Source organism: Tupaia chinensis, unplaced genomic scaffold, assembly GCF_000334495.1.
Source record: "Tupaia chinensis unplaced genomic scaffold, TupChi_1.0 Scaffold145148_1, whole genome shotgun sequence".
Taxonomy (NCBI): domain Eukaryota; kingdom Metazoa; phylum Chordata; class Mammalia; order Scandentia; family Tupaiidae; genus Tupaia; species Tupaia belangeri.
Window position 1 is genome coordinate 223,133 of NW_006205008.1, and position 18,070 is coordinate 241,202.

At 43.0% G+C, this 18,070-nt stretch overlaps 1 protein-coding gene and 1 non-coding gene across 2 annotated transcripts in view; both read left to right on the forward strand.

The window, feature by feature from the left end:
- AOPEP (aminopeptidase O (putative)) overlaps nucleotides 1–18,070 on the forward strand; it is a 237,910-nt gene that overhangs the window by 194,699 nt on the left and 25,141 nt on the right. Inside the window, exon 13 of the mRNA XM_027768006.1 lies at nucleotides 11,611–11,727. Coding sequence (XP_027623807.1) covers nucleotides 11,611–11,727 — 117 coding nt within the window. The remainder of the gene's footprint in view (nucleotides 1–11,610; nucleotides 11,728–18,070) is intronic.
- LOC114005995 (small nucleolar RNA SNORA40) lies at nucleotides 10,999–11,122 on the forward strand. The gene has a single exon (XR_003547773.1). It is a non-coding gene; the product is annotated as a small nucleolar RNA SNORA40 (small nucleolar RNA).

An 18,070-nucleotide genomic window follows, 5' to 3' on the forward strand; every position in this document is an offset into this window, starting at 1 on the left:
TTTTTTTTTTTTGGAGAGGTTTTTGCTATAGGGCGCGTGCGCTCACCAGAAAGACAGAGACAGAAAGTAAGAAATCACCCCCCGGGGGGGATGGCCACACTGCAGTCCCTTCTCCTCCCTTCTCCTCTCGGGATCTTGGGTACACACGCACATGTGCCCAGCATGAGTTTAAGCCACCGGGTCAGGGACTCAAACCGCAGTCAGCTACCCGGGAGTCCAGCAACATAGCCATTACACTAACTGCTGGTCCCATTATTTCACTTTTTGATATGGGGGGAACAGTAAGAACCTTTGGAGAGTTACCATGTGAGGATCTAGAAGGGCCTGGCAAGCCAAGAGTTAGTGATGTGCAGAGCTTTTCCTACTCCTCCACATTTCTTACCAGGTGATTGTGTTGTGCATGTATACCAACTGCTCGGGAGCTAAGACGGCCATTGGGTACCCACGTTTATAGCCAGGCCTTTTATTCTTTGCAGATAATGGGCTCACAAAGGGCAGCAGGGGTGGAGCCATTTTATTAGAATTGTCTGCCACTTTGAATACAATCTGAATTTCTTGCTGTTCCTGATGCAACCTCTAGAACTTTTCCTCTGCACTTACTAGTACTCTAAGAATTGGCTCTTAGGCCAAGGAATAGCAGGTAGCAGGAGGTTGCACAGGAAAGGTAGCTGACAGGCAGAAAAATAAAATTTGTGAAGGAGAGAAGTTTCTTTTAATTGTTAGTTTTTTTTTTTTTTTTTTTTTTTTTGTAAAAAAAAAAAAAAAGCAACTTTATTCCTTTATTTTTCCAGCAATAATTCATGTGGTTTGACTCACCAGTTGCTCCCACCTCCCCCGCCATTCCTCTGAGTTGTGCTTGGCTGTGCATACATTTAAGAATATATGTTTCTTTGTCAACTTTGTGGCAGAAAACACCTGACACATGGTACTAAAATTTATGCCCTGTTTGGATTTGGTAGAAATTACAGATCATAGCAAATAAAATCTGACCTAAAGATATTTATGTTTTCTTGACTAAGAAGAAGAAAGAACAGGAACTGGGAGTAATGGAATGTTGGTGTTTTAGATTTCAGAACAAATACCCAAGAGTGGAATGTATTATAAATTACACTCCTTACTTCCAAATATGTAAAGAGTGTGTGTGTCTATACCTGAATCCCTTGTCCAGCTTGGTTTCTCCTTTGTCCTGTTACATGTCCTCACCTCACAACGTGGGTTATTGTCATTAAATTCCTTTGTAGCTTTTTTTTTTTCAGCTGTTAATTTTGATCATTAATAATAAAAAAAAATCTTTAATAGGAAGTTTTAACAAGGAGACTAGGGAATGCAAAGAGATAGATTTCTCTAAGGGGTACTGTAGAGTTTTTACACAGAGTAAAGTAGGTTACAACCCCTCATACCATCTAACTTATTTATTAGCTTTCTAGAAATATTACAGAGCTATCATTTCAGTGATTACAGTCAATTACTACTGAAGTGGCATTTCTGTCATTTACCATTTGACTTTTTAAACATGAAAAATCATAAGCCAGATCTGTTATTGTGCAGAATGTTTATAAACCTTAAGCTGATGAATTGGCATTTGTATTTTTTGGGTTTTAAAAGTGAGAATCACTTCTAGTTTGATTTTTCATGAGTAGCTATATACATTTGCTTTTAATATATTCTTGTAAATCACTGAATTGTTATATTTACAGCTATTCCTGCAGATATTGTTACATTACTTCATCTCTCTGTTTGCCATTCAATCCTTTATTTCAGTTTGATAAACATTTGAGTATCAAGCATAAGGATAGGTAACACATGATATGAGCAAGGTTTGGTTTCTGTCTTTAAGGAGTTGCCTTAAAAATGTCCATTCTTGGGCCAGCAGGTGGCGGCATGATGGTTAAGGCGCTGGACTCCTGCATGACCCACCTCGGTATGAGTCCTGGACCAGGGGACTTGAAAATCATGCAGGGGGGCTGGCAGGTGGTGTGGTGGTTAAGGCGTTGGACTTCCACCTGGCTGACCATGGTTTAAGTCTCGGGCCTGACAGCTTGCTTTCTCTTTCTCTGTCTCTCTCTCCTCTTTGTCCCTTTCTGGTCAAATTAAAATAAGTAAATAAATAAAGTTAAAATAACATTTAAAAAAAGAAAAGAAAATCATGCAGGGCACATGTGCGTGCATGCATGTGTGCTCAAAATCTTAAGTAGAGAGTGGAGGAGAAGGTAATGTGGCATGGGTGTCCCACAGGGGGTGATTTCTCACTTTCCCTCTCACTGTCTCCAGCGCCCTATGGCCAAAAAAAAAAAAAAAAAAAGCCACTCTTTATAGAAATTAAAATACATATTTGTTTAAACTTGGTTATCTCTTATTTAAACTTGAAAAGGATCCTAGTTTTTTGTACATGAAATTCCAAAGTTAGTATTTACTGTTTTCTGTAACTTTAGTTTTTCCCTCATTTACTAATCATAAAATCGCAAGGAAAAACTGTTCCCAGACAGAATATTAATAAAGGTTGCTTTTCATCAGCATGTGATGGTGTGATGTCGTGTATCATATATATTCTCAAAATATTTGGAGAATTTTAAGTTCTTCTGTGTTTCTCCTTTCCACAGAGCTAATATCTTACAATTAATGGTATTAGCGTTTGTCTTTGTGGACAAGTATTGAAATCAGGACCTTGGGGGCATATGTTATTTTTAAATGCCGTGAAAGCTACAAGCTAAGAGACTTTCTGCGTGGACATCAGTGCAGGGAGAGCCTGTGACTAATTGGACTTGCTTCCAGAAGCCCCTGGTTTCCACTTTGCTATCTCAGCACTTGTCAGAGCACGCGCTTTTAATCATTTACATATTTCATTGCTTTTAGATTAGGTTACGGTAATGAATTTCTTCATAAAGTAGATCTTCTCTCCATTAAGTAAATTACTAAGGAATATTTGTAGGATGATTTAAGAATGTATTTCAGCCTGACTTGGAGGCAGGAAAGGAAGGGAACGAGGTGGTAAGGGGAGGTCAGGCAGCTGATTTTAGGTCACTCAGAAAAAGTTGACACAGAGTTCCTTAATTTCTTTTTAGATATCTTTACAAAGCTGGTAACCAAAGTCATCCATATTCAACATGCTATTCAGAACAGTTTTTCCTTCGATTATATTTCTTGCCATCTCGCCTTACTCTACACATCATCCCATCCCTTCTTTGTAGCAGCTGCATAGCACTTCCCCACACAGCTCTGCACAGGCTGGGTTTTCACTCCCTGAGCCAAAGGTGTATTCATTTGCTGGGCTGTGGAGAGTGGTAAGTTAGTGTGTAACTAGATTTCGAGCCTAGAAAACAGCACTTTCAGTTACGAACTGAGGTCTATAAAAATGTACACACTCATTCAAGGTAAATATATCAGGTATTAGATACACTATAAATTTAGATAAGAGCATTAATTCTAAGGAAACAAAATGAAGCAGATTGCTATGAAAATGAAACTGAATACAAGAAAAGTTAGAAATACTGTCTGGTACATTAAATTGTGTCCCAGTTTCTTTAGAAATCCTTAAACAAGTCATGCATGAACATGCCACTGTTGTCATGGCAGGGCAGACAGACTGAATCACTTAGGGACTTAGCATTTCTTTCTCATGAGTGATAATTTTCTTAAGCAAAAAAATTCAGATGGAGAGAGTTCTCCCTTTTTGCCCCTGTGTTGATTAGTCTGGCAGGTCCCAGGGTAGGGGAGGCAGACATGAGGATCCCAAGCTTCTCTTGCAAAATCCTTAATTTGAGTGTTTATGATGCATTTTCCAAATGGTAAACAACATACAATATAAGTGTACATGTGATTATAAGAGATCCAATTGACAAAGAATTGCATTCTGTTTATGGTTAGTGTCAGATTACATCTAGTTTGAGTATTATTGGGTCGGTGGCAAAGTCATGATGTATTTCTCTATGATTTTTCCAACAACCCAGTATTTTTTTAAAAGAATTATTTTATTGAACTTTATTTTAATTTGATCAGAGAGGGGCAGAGTGAGAGAGGGGGGAAAGTGAGGAAGCAAGCCACCAGGTCTGGGATTTGAACCACAGTTGGCCATATAGGAGTCCAGCGCCCATAACTACCACACCACCTGCCAGTCTCCCAGCAACCCAATATTTTAAACAAAAGTGAAGAGAAAAAGCAGCATGTAGAAATGTGACAGTCACATCTGGAAATTTTAGATTGACTTATCCCAATAAATTATTTCAGATAGTGTTTGCTAATGATGGTGTCTGTTTTAGTCCCTATTTGCCACTTTTGAAAGCACCTTGACCAACTCAGGTTCAAAAGTACGGTCTTTTTAAACTGTAGCTATTAGAACTGTTTCCTTAAAATACAATAAATATGTCTTTTTTAGTGTTAAATGAATTCTGTAAATACTGCTTTTTAAATTTTTTCCAAAATTTGGCCATAGACATTCTCCCTAAATATGTTTGATAATCACAAATTCTACCAGAAAAGTATACATGCCTGTGGATTTATTTCTTTATTTTGAATTTACCAAATCGCTCTTAATTAGTGACTTAAATCGCTCTTAATTAGTGACTTTAATTTGGTAGCAAATCCAGTTCTATGCCACCAAAACAATGTGCACTTCGATTTTCAAGTTTTCACAGTTCTTTAAAATGTGTTAACTTCTAGCTTGAACATGTAAAGAGCAGTTTCATTTTCAAAGTTGTCTTTTCAAGTAGCAGTTCAGATCGAGTAAGTTTTTCCTCTGAACAATTTACTAATTTAGACTAAAGATACATTAATTCTATCATGATATCTCAGCTAACAGCTCATAGGCAGACCTTGCACGTGTATACAGTATCAAATGGCCTGTTTTTGTTATGTCACAATGTTTATCATTTAAAGAATAAAAGAGATGGAAGAAGATCATTTATTGACACTTCTGAAGAATGCGGTGCTGGCCAGGCAAACGTGGGGCAGGCAAGGTGGCTACCTTGGCTTCTGTGACTTAGCGTCTTCTTTCCTTTTGGGGTGTGGAAGAAGTCTTCTGGTTTTGTCCTGTAGAACTTCTTCGATTATATCTAAATTTTGCCCAATGGCAGAGATCACCATGTGAAAATGTGTACCACGTGGAGATTTTTACTTACTTTGTTTTACTTGGTTCGAGCAGTGTCTCCAAGGTAACTTGGTTTGTCAATTCCTTCTTGTGTCCTGTTTCTGAGCTCTCACCCTCAAGGGTGCTCTGAGAATGAGAACTGTCACCTCTGGACTGCGGGGGTGGATTGGAGGTCTGTGGAGTGATGGTGTGTTTTCTGGGAAGAGTGGAAAGGACTTTGGGGAAATCTGATAAAAACCAAAGGCATTTATGTCTGTGGGATTCCTCTTTTGATCCAAGGGGCCGAAGACACTGTTCCCCCTTGTGACCCTACACCAAAGTCCTCTTCTGCAGGACTCAAAGGTTGACTACTTTCAGCCAAGCACGTTTGGACCCTGCTTGTGTTGAATCTCAGCCAGCAAGTCTCCAGCGGACAGGAGAATTGGAGAGTTTTCTCCCTCCCCCATTTCTTCTGTTTCTGTTCCGTGTAAACAGTTCCTGCCGTAGTAACATAGACAAATATAGCAGAGAATGCTTTTCTGGAAGAAGAATGCTCCTTAAGCATTTTTTAACCATTTTTGGGAAGAATTGATCTTTCTGTGTGTTTCAGACAGCCCGAAAGAGGGGGGAGGCCATTGCTGTAAGTTGAAGTGACATCATATGTATTGCCCCCATTGATCCGCTTTTAGTCTCCAGCCAGGATAAAAGGAAATGGCATCGGGAGGAAGCATGCTTCGTTTAGGCACAGATCCCAGAGTGATAATGGGGTAATAATAGAACTCACGCCACTGTCAGTCGGCGGCTGCATTAGTCCCAGGCTCATTCCCAGCTCGGTGCTGAGACTTCCTCCGTGTGTGGCTCCAGCGCCAGCTGGGCGGGGCTGGGAGGTGCCCTCCTTTGCTTTCGGAAGGGTGCGGGCAGTGGAGCTCAGCTGTGCATGGGTGCCGGTCCCTTGTCACAGGTTCCTGCTTGTGGCAGGTCAGTCATGAGATGTACCAGTTGCGTTTTCCGATCTAGGAGGTGAGCTGGCCTTTTCTGTGCATTGTCGTGCTAATAGGGATGGTGGCTGTCGGGCCTTGGTTCCCTGGGTGGTCTTCTGGGAGCTCTGAGTGAATGATGGAGTGAGTGATGTCCCCATAACAACACTAAGAGGCTCCTGGGAGAGTCGGGGGTTTGTTTCCTTTGTGCTGTTCTTAGGTTAGTAGGGTGGATTTGGTAAATTCCTATTTTCTTCCCAAAAGTCTATGCAGAACCTGTTTAAAGTTGTACAGTTTGCCTCAGTTGTTAAGTTGACTGGGAAGAATTTCAGATAGACTTTTCTCCTTTGTCCGTTTCTCAGTAATGAGTGACTTAAAACCCTACTTCTTCAGAGCAGAGTCCAGACATCTGAAATCCCTGACAAACAGCACCTGCAATTGGACTGGCCTCCTCTAGCGTTCCGTTGCTTGTGTTCGTTTGAGTAAGCGTTACCGTCTTCCAAAGTTCTCTCTTTCAAGTGACCCACATGACTTTGGCACCCTATAGTCTTACTTGGTCTAAATTTCTGGTGCAGATACATTTTTAAAATATTGAGCTGGTTTCTGTGTGGAAAAAATAATAATTGAACCCCTTCATTAATTCCTTGTTTGTGCAAAGGAAAGGGCTTTCATTGCTGTCCCATTGAACTTTGAGTATGAGCCCTGGTAGGCCTCTGGAAAGGAAGGTGGGTTCTTTTGTAATGTTTAAAGAAGCTACTTTCTTAGAAGAGAGGCTTAGAGACACGTACTTGATTTTTCTTGATCACTTCATAGTCTGACTGAAGTCATAGCTGTCTCCTTAAGTATTGTGTATTAAAACACAGTTGGCTAGAAGTCATGTGAAACTTAATTTGATGTCTACGTGGGTGGGAGTGGAACGATCCACACAATGTTTCCCATTAGCCCTGTGCCAGCTGCCAGGGCGCGTCTCACCACCCAGCACTGCCCTTGAGCACATGTGCTAGTACGGTATGCAATATCTTTAAGTGCTTTGCAAACACTTTGGTTTGATTTCTTTCTCACTGTAGGGTGGATTTATAGGGAGCAAATGTTTATTTTACAGAGAGAAATGTACTATATTAAAGTGTACCTTCTACTTTTTCTTATGTTTTTAATATCCCCTTTTTAAAGTCTGTTATTTTATTTTTGGAGAAGTTTTTGCTATAGAGTACATGTGCTCACCAGAAAGACAGAGACAGAAAGCAAGAAATCACCCCCCAGGGAGGATGGCCACGCCGCAATCCCTTCTCCTCCATTCTCCTCTCGGGATCTTGGGCACGCATGCACACGCACCCGGCATGAGTTTAAGCCACTGGGTCTGAGACTCGAACCGTGGTCAGCTACATGGGAGTTCAGCGACATAGCCATTATGCTAACTGCTCGTCTCTATTACTTAATTTTTTAAAAATGATGTGATGTTTACTGACTTGTTTGTGAATGATTGCTGCTTAGATTTTACTTTCCCAAACAACAGTTGTTCACTGATTTTTCTCTATACTTTTCTCATTGTGTAGAAACTAGGTTTTCCTCCATAATTTAGAATAGTTAAAGTGGCAAGGTAGAAGTTACAGTCAAAAGCCAGATGGCTACAGGTTGTTTATCGAGAGTCTTTTCTGCATGCCGATTTTAAAGCATCAGACTAGCAGAAATCTCCTAGCATTGTGGAGGAATGTTCTCGTCCGGGCTGAACGAGTCCTCGTTGCATTCTGTCTGCCTCTGTACAAGCTGGCTCTTGCATCAATAAGTCATCAGCCCCTTACTGAGGGGTGTGGAGGCAGATACCTGGAGAGGGGTATTGGCCCTTGGGCTTTACCTCTGTCTGATTAGAGTCAATTAGACTTAGGAAAGAGTTCTAAAAGCTTGACTGCATATTTACTCCTTCTATCTCTGCTCTCCGTCTTTTTCAGGGGGTTAACTTTAAAATTATTTCCATCGTGTAAAATCTGGAGAGAACAAAAGCTTTTAGTGATCCTCTTAGTTTCTGTGTGCCGATGTGTGAGCTCTTGAGATGTGCAGTATGGGTTCAGTTACTCTGATAGGTTTATGTGAGTAGTTCTTGGATTTTAAACTGGAGTTGTGGTAAGTTGAGGCTCATGCTACCTGTCTTACTCAAGAATTTCTTTCCTCTGGGTTTCTTCAGTTTAAAGCAATTCCAGCAATAGACCTCTTTGTAAGCTCGTGTACATACTAGGGAGATGCTTTTCTTTCTGCTCTTTCCTTGTTAATTCTGCAAATTGGCAAGGCTGGTTCCTCTTGTATTAGTAACCAGGGAGGCCCCCACGCCTGGTCGATGAGCAATTCTGCACTGGAGCGGGCGCTGTGCATGCCAGGAGGTGATTTTCTGTGGGCCTGGGCCCTTTCCTGGAAGCCTGACTTCCTGTGTCTGAGGGAACCTCGGCTTCAAGCTCCTGCTGTCCTCTGACTGGCTGCCTTTAGAAATGCTTCCCCCGTTTTGAGACCATGGGGTTGCAGGGCAGGTTGAACCACTCTGACCTGGTCTGGGGCCCTCCCACACCCACAATTTGCTGGGGTGGTTGTTCCCTCTGTGCAGTGTCCTCCTCTCTCCAGCCCCTTCAGAGAGGTGGAGTGTTCCAGCATGGAGAGGCCAGGCTGCCATAGGTTGGTGATCATAGGGAGCACGCTTCAGTGGCCCGGAAACAAAAGGAAGTAGTGGGGAGGGTTGGGGAGGAAGAGAACCATGAAGAGGTTCAAGTGCAGAACGGTATTCAGGAAGCATCCTGAGGACATCAGAAAGGGTACGCACAAGGTCATGACCTAAAGGCTCACCTTCTAACAGAGAAGGAGCTCCTGCAGAGCATCTGGAAGGAAGAGCTGGAGAAGGACTGTCAGGGAAGTGGGCAAGGACGGGGAAAGGGAACACCCTGGGAGCAGCTCCAGGCACTGGCAGGAAAGGTAGAGGACAAATCCCAGCTGGGCTCGCTGGAGAGGGGTGCTGCGAGGCCCAGTATACCACCTCCACCACCCGGGAGAGGCGCTGTGATGCAGAGCCTGGGTTTGGCCTCTTCTATAAAACAGGTTTCTTAGCATGTCATGATAGTAACCTCATCTCTCTGTAACTATTGGAAACAGAGACTGGTGTTTTCGTTCCTGTCGTTCATGTAGTGATTTGCTATCTTTAAAAACAGTTTACATATATAGAACAGGGCTTCTTTTAAAGGGAATTCAGAGCCCCATGCAGAACTTGGGACAGTGCTTGTCATAATAGAACGCTGCTGAAGGTGCCTTGTCCTGAGACGACATCCACAGCATGACTTTCTGAAGCACAATGGATGCCGTGACATAAATGTACCCGAGAAACAAGTGACGCTCACGTGTGTCTGTCTCTGTAGACAAGTAGGAGTTTTATTAGAACTTAGAAAGGTGAGATGAGGGGACCACCAGGTGGCATGGTGGTTAAGACGCTGTACACTCCTACATGGCTGACCATGGTTCAAGTCCTGGACCTGGTGGCTTGCTTTCTCGCTTCTTCTCTCTGTCTCTCTCTCTCTCTCTGGTCAAATTAAAATAGATGAATGAATAAATAAAATTAAATAATTCTTCTTTAAAAAAGGTAAGATGAGAACTGTAAGAATGCTTTCCTTGTGAGATTATGTGGTCAAAATTACGCATGTGAGAAAGTGTGTGAATTAGGGGATGGGGGAGAGGGTCAAGCAGAGTATACATTTGAGGGCAGAGAAGTGATAAAGGGTAGGGAGAGATGCCAGTAAGTTTTTTTTTTTTTTTTCCTTTTAGAATAATGGGAAGTGTCCATTAAAATCCAAGTGTTCTTATGAATGTTCTGTTGGTCTGTCAATAGCTTCAACTTCCAGACCTATACATTTGGGTTAGCTAGCAGGGATTATCTAGGAATAAACAGGGATGGGAAAAGGTAAGTATAGGGAACACTGGAATTCTTGGTAATAATTTTAAAACCTTGATTTTAGAATAAATGTTTTTTAGTTCTCAAGGCATGACTTAACTGGATTTTCCTCTAGTACACTGCTCCCAGTGGGGCAGCGGGTCAGGCCCTGAGCGCAGTAGGTACACGTGAAGTCTTCCCCACATCTTTGTTCTCGGAGGTCACAGATGCTGCTCGTTCGTCGTCCTACATGGCTGACCATGGTTCAAGTCCTGGACCTGGTGGCTTGCTTTCTCGCTTCTTCTCTCTGTCTCTCTCTCTCTCTCTGGTCAAATTAAAATAGATGAATGAATAAATAAAATTAAATAATTCTTCTTTAAAAAAGGTAAGATGAGAACTGTAAGAATGCTTTCCTTGTGAGATTATGTGGTCAAAATTACGCATGTGAGAAAGTGTGTGAATTAGGGGATGGGGGAGAGGGTCAAGCAGAGTATACATTTGAGGGCAGAGAAGTGATAAAGGGTAGGGAGAGATGCCAGTAAGTTTTTTTTTTTTTTTTCCTTTTAGAATAATGGGAAGTGTCCATTAAAATCCAAGTGTTCTTATGAATGTTCTGTTGGTCTGTCAATAGCTTCAACTTCCAGACCTATACATTTGGGTTAGCTAGCAGGGATTATCTAGGAATAAACAGGGATGGGAAAAGGTAAGTATAGGGAACACTGGAATTCTTGGTAATAATTTTAAAACCTTGATTTTAGAATAAATGTTTTTTAGTTCTCAAGGCATGACTTAACTGGATTTTCCTCTAGTACACTGCTCCCAGTGGGGCAGCGGGTCAGGCCCTGAGCGCAGTAGGTACACGTGAAGTCTTCCCCACATCTTTGTTCTCGGAGGTCACAGATGCTGCTCGTTCGTCGATCCATGTGTTTCATTCTTGAACCACATGGACTTCCTCCCTCTGCCTTCGGCTGGTAATAGCACTTTAGGCCTAGCTTATGTGAAAACCCAGCAGTGTAGGTGACCTCGTGTATTTTGTGTGTTTGCTTGTGTGGTTGTATAGCTGTATTGTAATCATGTACACTTTTAAAATTTTTTAGTGGACCATAAACAAATGCCTATTATCTATCCTCTTTTGCAACCTAGAACTCATTGTCCAGTACGAGTTTTTGTATAAGATGGAATATTATGAAAAAAATAAGCATCTATTTTTTAATGGAGGGATTATGAGACGTGTATGGTAAAGAAGAAAAGCTGAAAGCTGCTTATTTTTATTAACAATCCATGTGTTTGCCTAAAACTGGATGGCTTCTTGAATCTCTGTCTAGGGTAAATGACATTTTTGTTTGGAATATGCATGCCATAAAGAAAAGGCCCTGAAGAGCCATGGTAGTGTTTTATTAAGATAAGCACAGTTTTGATCTGCGTTAAGTATAGAACTGAAATGAAAAGTCATGGAAAACGGCTTTCTCAGGCTCCAGAATGCAGCAGCTTTAGGGATACAAGCAGTAAACCCCAAAGTTGTGTAAAAGTCAGCTCTGGAGTGTTCCCATGTTTTAGACGTGCTGAAGTTCACAGGTTACCCTGGATTTGCCATCTTTGGCCTAAATGAATGTTTGTGTTTAATTTCTCCTCAGTTGAATGGCATTTTCACGGGCTCTTTCATTTTTCCCTAGCTTCTTCCAGACCAGCTGATCTTGCTTTTGGAGTGTCTTTTGGAGCAGAAGACCCTGAATGCCCGAACTCTGCAAAGCCTCCAGAGGACGTACCAGCTCCACGATCAGGATGCAGAGGTAACCATGCCCTTTCAGTTCACACAGCGGATTCCCCTGTTGGTGAGAAACAGTGAGCCCACTGTAGTGCCAAGTACAGAAACGACTATTTTCACTAGCAGAATCCTCTGTGTTTGCTTTACGAGTGGCAGACAAGTGCTTTAAGCAAAACGTAAACTGTTTGCCCAGTTGTGCTTGCTCTGGCAGGGGCCCTGTGGTCATGCTTGTGCTTATAACCAGAGTATTCTGAGATCTACAGCTTTTCCTGCTTCCTAAATCAGTAAGATGGACGTACATCTCCGAGGAGGGAGCAGGCAGGGTGGAGTGTCTTGAATTGTAGACTTGGGCGGGGCATCTCACGCACTGATGGTGGCGCCATCCTGCTGCACATTGAGGAGACTTGGCTCAGACGAGTCAGAGCTCTCAGTTGCATTCAGTTAGAACAGGAAAGGAGCCATGTGTAAAGGAAATGAAAACTAAATCTGGCAGTCGTGGTTTGAAAAGTAAAATTGGATGCTTGTGGGAAAGCAATATGATGTGGCCCTTAATATCAGCTTATTGCAAAGAATGCAGTGCAAATCTTAAGATCAATTCCAGGTTTTAAAAATACAAAATCATAAATATTTATAGTAGTTAGTGATCTTAAGTTAAAAAAAAAAAAGAGCTCAAAGAGAAAAGCTCTTTTATATAAAATTCCTAAAATGTAGAAAATACAAGTAAATTTGGTTTCGTTCAGTTGAAAATAAAGCCATACAGTCCAGCACAGCAGCCATTAGCCACGTATGGGTATTGAGTGCTTGAAATGTAACTATGAGATGTGCTGTAAATGTACAGTGCACCATAATAAATATTGAAGATGTTGTATTAAAAAAACAAAATACCTCAGTAATTGCTCCCTATTGATTACAATTTGAAAATGTTATTTTGGGTGTGTTGAGTTGTACGAAATAGTACTAGAATGAATTCCACAATCATTAAAATGGAGTACCTTGAGAGAAGTCATTAACTAAAGTTGTTCAAATGAACACTGGTATGCATTTTAAAGCCCCATAAATTTGCGAGTAATTGAAAAACTCCAGAGAAGACTCATAGCTTTTTACCCACCTGAGCACACATCAAATGTGCAACTTTTGTTGTTTATTTCAGCTCCTCCGTTTTTGTTTATAGAAGTGTGGAAATGCCAGACACCTCCCTATTTATAGGCATTTGGCTATGTTTTAATCAGAGCTGGATACCAGTGAAATGCCAGGCCCCTGTGAGAGGCACGGGCAGACCAGGGCAGGAGAATCAGGGCAGAGGCCAGACATCTGCCATTTGATGGCGGAAGCCTTGAGGTGGGAGACCCTGTTTTGCCCCTTCCTTTTGGCCCAAAACACATCCTGTTCTTAACTTACAGCTCAACTTAGTCGTTACATAGAACCTCTTAAACCTTTAAGAAGTGTTAACAGGCTTTATTTTGCTTTCTTATTTGAGCCTCACAAAACTTATTGACAGGGTAACTCTTCAGCTGAGATTCCTGGTGATGAGAGGATGGTCTGAACACAGCTTTGCTGAGTCCACGTGACTAGTGCGATCTCGTTCCTGCAGTTCATATACCTACTGGGTGTGAGGAGCATGGCCGTGGACATGGCAGATGGGGGTTACCCTCAGGGAGCAAGAGCTCGGGCAATGCAGGGTGAAGTTGGGCTGGTTTCTCTAGGATAGGGTATTCAGGAAGGACCCGTTAGAGAAAGTGATATGCGAGCCAGGACTGAAAGATAACATGAGGGTGGCTATACAGAGCCCAGGAGCTGGGGAGGTGGAGCGGGTGGGGGTCCATACAATGATGGCAGCAAATGTGAGGTGGGAACGTGGCATGTGCTAGGATATGGATCAGCAAACATTCTCCCTAAAAGACCAGATAATTCACATTTCAGGCCATGCAATTTCTGTCACAGCGGTTCAGCTTTGCCCCTTTAGATGATATGTAAGCAAACAGGTGTGAATTCGTGCCAGTAAAAGTTTTATGGATCCTGAAAGTTGAATTTCAAGTAACTAGCACATTTCAAAATAGTCGTCTCTTTTCCCCGGTTACTTATTGCAGCTAGTTAAAAGCATGTCTGCCATTTCTGGTGCAGCCTGTTTTGACCTGCCCCATCCCTGGTTTGCTGACCCCTGTGCCTGGGGTCTGGAGTTGAGGTCAGGTGTGAACAGGAGCCAGATCAAGGCAGGGGCCTTCAGGCCCTGGTGCATGTTGGGACTTCATTCTAATGCTGTGCCTGTACTCTGAGTCCTTGAGGACCCAGCATGTGGTTCATTACCCTGAGGATTTGTCTCCTGTGAAGTTTCCCTGAATTGTTACTCAGAACCTGGTGCTTAAACTCACACCGAGCATGTGTGCATGCATGCCCAAGATCCCGAGAGGAGAATGGAGAAGAAGGATTATGGCGTGGCCATCCCCCCCGGGGGGTGATTTCTTGCTCGCGCTCGCTCGCGCTCTCTCTCTCTCTCTCTCTCTCTCTCTCCCTCCCTCTTTTTCTGGCAAGCACATACACCCTATACCAGAAACTTCTCCAAAAAGAAGAAAAATGCAATAGGATTGTCCAACCAGGGCGTTTTCTAGAAACTTAATATTAAGTATGATTTATTGTGACACCGATTAGGAGGAATTCTGTTGAAAGGTCAGTCATCTGTCTTTAAGTGATAGAACATTTCATGGAGGAAAAGATTTTGAAAAAGTCTTGAGGGTTCTGTCCTTATTCTTGATTCCTCTTGGCTAAGGGAGTGTAAGGGTAGTTGCTTTCCATTGTTGTCAGTGCTCTTAGATATGGAATAAACAGCCATCATTTGAAAGATGGCTAATGAAGCTAAAGTTTGGCAGGCTGGCCACTGAGAGCCCCCATGGGTGATGGCTCTGAGGGATTTTCTCGGTGAAGACCAGTGTTGATTACAACCCTGAGGCTCTGCGTTTGGGAGCTGCCACAGGGCCCTGGGCACAATGTCCATTTAGACATGGGATACCTGCACACTGCCAGGGGTTGGGCATTGCTCTCCCTACTGTGTCTGGATGTGCCCTGTATCTGCAAGGTATGCAGAAAGATGCCATCACCCTCCCTCTGACCTGCCCTTGTCTTAAAAGTTGTGTGTGAAGTCACCTTTTGACATATGAGCCCACTGTACTTCTCTGAAATAGAGTGACATTGTCACCTCTGCTGCCCGTTCCTTTACCGCACAGCACCGTCCTTCCATGGCTGAGCATTGTGTCGTCAAGGAGCCATATTCTTGATGTCATGGACCAAGAGTCTCAGCTGTGTGAGAAACCCAGTTGAATGGCACAAGGGAATTAAAGCTTCCTGTCTCGGTGGAGGTGGCTTCTGTGCCATTACCCATTTGTCCCTTCCCTCCTGCCTGCCTTGTCTGTGTGGGAGTGACTGTTCTCACCTGTCAGATTGCTTCCATGTTCCACTTGTGTTCACTGAATGTCTAATCTATGGGTCAACCTTTCTCAGTGTGGCGCTGAGTCCAACACTGCTGCTTGCCAGGGTTTGTGTCTTGAGGGTTTATGGGGATGAACCTTCTGAAGCTGGTCCAGGTTGTGCACCCCACCCCACCCCCCTGCATCATGTGTGGTGTGACTGCACACGTCTTGGGGTAGGGGGAGGTGGTACCAGAGTCTTCAAGGAGAAGTGCACAGGGACAGCTGCAGTGAGAGGGCAGGCGGAGGAATGCACATCGTTCTGTGCACTTCCTGCCTTACCACCCTGTGTGGAATGGAACACAGTCAGGGCACCTTGCATGCCTTGGCTTAGAAAGTAAAGCAAACTATGGGAGTCAGCCATCTTTTACATACCGCATCACAGAAGTCCCAGCCTTGTGTTGGGCAACTTCATCTAGGAAGGAAAATGAGCAGAAGGAAAGTTTACTCCATAGAAGCACCTTATCTATGGTTTTTGAGTATATTACCTAAATAAAGACCCTTAAAAGTAAAGCCAACAGATGGCATAGGTGAAGGCCCTAGATTCCCACATGGGCAGTCGCAGTTCAAGTCTTGGACCCAGTGGTTTGAAAATCACTCTGGGTGCATGTGCCTGTGCACCCAAAATCTTGAAAGGAGAATGGAGAAGGTGTACAGTGTGGCTATCTCCCCTGCCCCCCGGGGGTGTAGTTATTCCTCACTTTCCCTCTCTCTGGTGAGCACACGTGGCCTATGACAAAAAAAAAAAACTAAAAAAAAAAAAAAAAAGATAAACATTAAAATATATATTTGACAACTGGCTCTGGGATCAAAAGGTGTCTTCTAAGATCTCTTTTTAAATATAGGTTGAGTATCCCTAATCTGAAAATATGAAATCTGAAATGCTCCAGATCCCAAACTTTGAATGCTGACATAATGCCATAGGTGGGAAGTTCCATACCTGACCCCAATGTGATGGGTCACAGTCAGAGCATGACAGCACAAAAATACGATGTAAACTTATCTTCAGGCTATATGTATGGGTGTATTATGGAACACGAATGAACTTTGTGTTTAGACTTGAGTCCATCCTAAATAAATCTCATATTTATATGCAGACGTTCCAAAATACAAAACCATCCAAAACACCTTGTTCTCAAATGTTTTTCATAAGAGATACTCAGCCTGTAATAAGTTCCCTGTCTCCTTAGCTGGTTTCTAAGCAGTAAAAACAGCTGCCCCATGGTGGAGAGGTAGGGTCCTTGGAACATGGCTCTGTGACTCTTTCCTCTAGAGCCACACAACTGATTTTCAAGGAACAGTCTTTCTACAGATGACACTGAATGCTTCGAAGGTGGGAGCAGGCTTCAGGTGATAGACTCTCCCTGCATTGTTTTAAAAAATTTAGAAAGAGTAACTCACTGTCTCCTCCAGCTTAGATAGGATGGAAACCATGAATCAGAAAGTTCTGCTTTATAGTATGCCCTGCTCTGATGTTTCGGGTGATAAGTTGAGCCAGAAAATTAATTTTCTTGGAGAGACCATTAGTAGCATCAGTTCATCCTCTCACTGTACAGAGAGAAATACTATTGCGTGAACAGAAGAGACCTGGATTTGATTGCAGTAGGAAGGTGTGACTGTCCTGTGTCTCTCTCTCCCCGAGGTACCACCCACCCAGACTCCCTTTAGGGCTTTGGCTCTCTGGCTCTGCCCCACATGAAGAGAAATATGGTGCCTACTCTCTGATTCCATGAACCCATCTGACCACTCCAGCCAAGTGCCCAGTACTGGCCAAGGGATTGATTGGTGGTGAACTGGACTCAAGCCCCAGGGTCTGGCCAGCTGGTCACCACAGACAGTATCCTGGCTCCCCCGGCCCTTTTTCCTCATCCACAAAGCAGTACCTTGATCAGCTTTTAGGCTTTTTTTCACAACAGCTTTCAGGAAAATTTCCTGAAACTATCTTTATTCTAGTATTTTTTTTTCATTTGTCCTGTCTCATTTTCTTTTAAAAATGTGCATAGTGAACCCAGTAAATAGATCTTAAGACCACTAATGGATCACAGTCCATAGTTTAAAAACACAGGCCAGGATGGTTTTGAGGTTCTCACTAGCTCTCCTTCTTTTCTGGGGAACTTTGACCAAGATTTCTGAGCCTTTGTTTCCTCATAGTTAAATTGGAGCCGTAACACCTTAATGGAATTGTTAACAACCTAAGTTAAGAAAACATCTATGAGGGTACCCACAGTCTTAATGTAGTTTCTGTTCGTAGAAGATTTGTATTCTCAGGGACCGACAGGTGGCATGGTGGGTAAGGTGCTGGACACTTCCACATGGCCAACTGTGGTTCCAGTTCCAGACCTGGCAGCTTGCTTTCTCACATTCCCTCCCTCTCTGGGTCTCTCTCTGGTCAAATTAAAAAAAATAATAATAATAAAATTAAATTAAATAATTTAAAACAAAAAAAGATTCCCATTCCCTCACTTGGCCTGAAATATTTAGCTGGAACAAACTTGAGAGGGAGAAAGAGAGAGATGGGCTGGGGATGTTGGTACATTTAGTCCCAGAATCCTTGCTCTGGCATTGGGTGGGTTGTTTTTGTGTGTGGTGGTTTTGCCTGCAGGTTGGGAGTGGGGGGGTGCTGTCTGTCAGGGTCTCTCAACCTCAGCTCTGCTGACATTTGGGCGGGTAATTCAGTGCTTTGCTGTGGACAGTGGTTCTGTGCATTGCATCCTGGCCTGGACCCATGGGATGCCAGGAGCAGCCCCTGTACTTTCCCATAGCAGCACTCAAAAATGTCTCCATAATGCATTGCCATGTGTCCCCTGAGGAGCAAGGCCCCCCCATTTAAGAACTACTGCTCTAGGGCAGCAGCTTATTTGCATAAAACAGTTTTTCATTCATGTTAAAGTGCCTGGTGCCTGGGTTCAG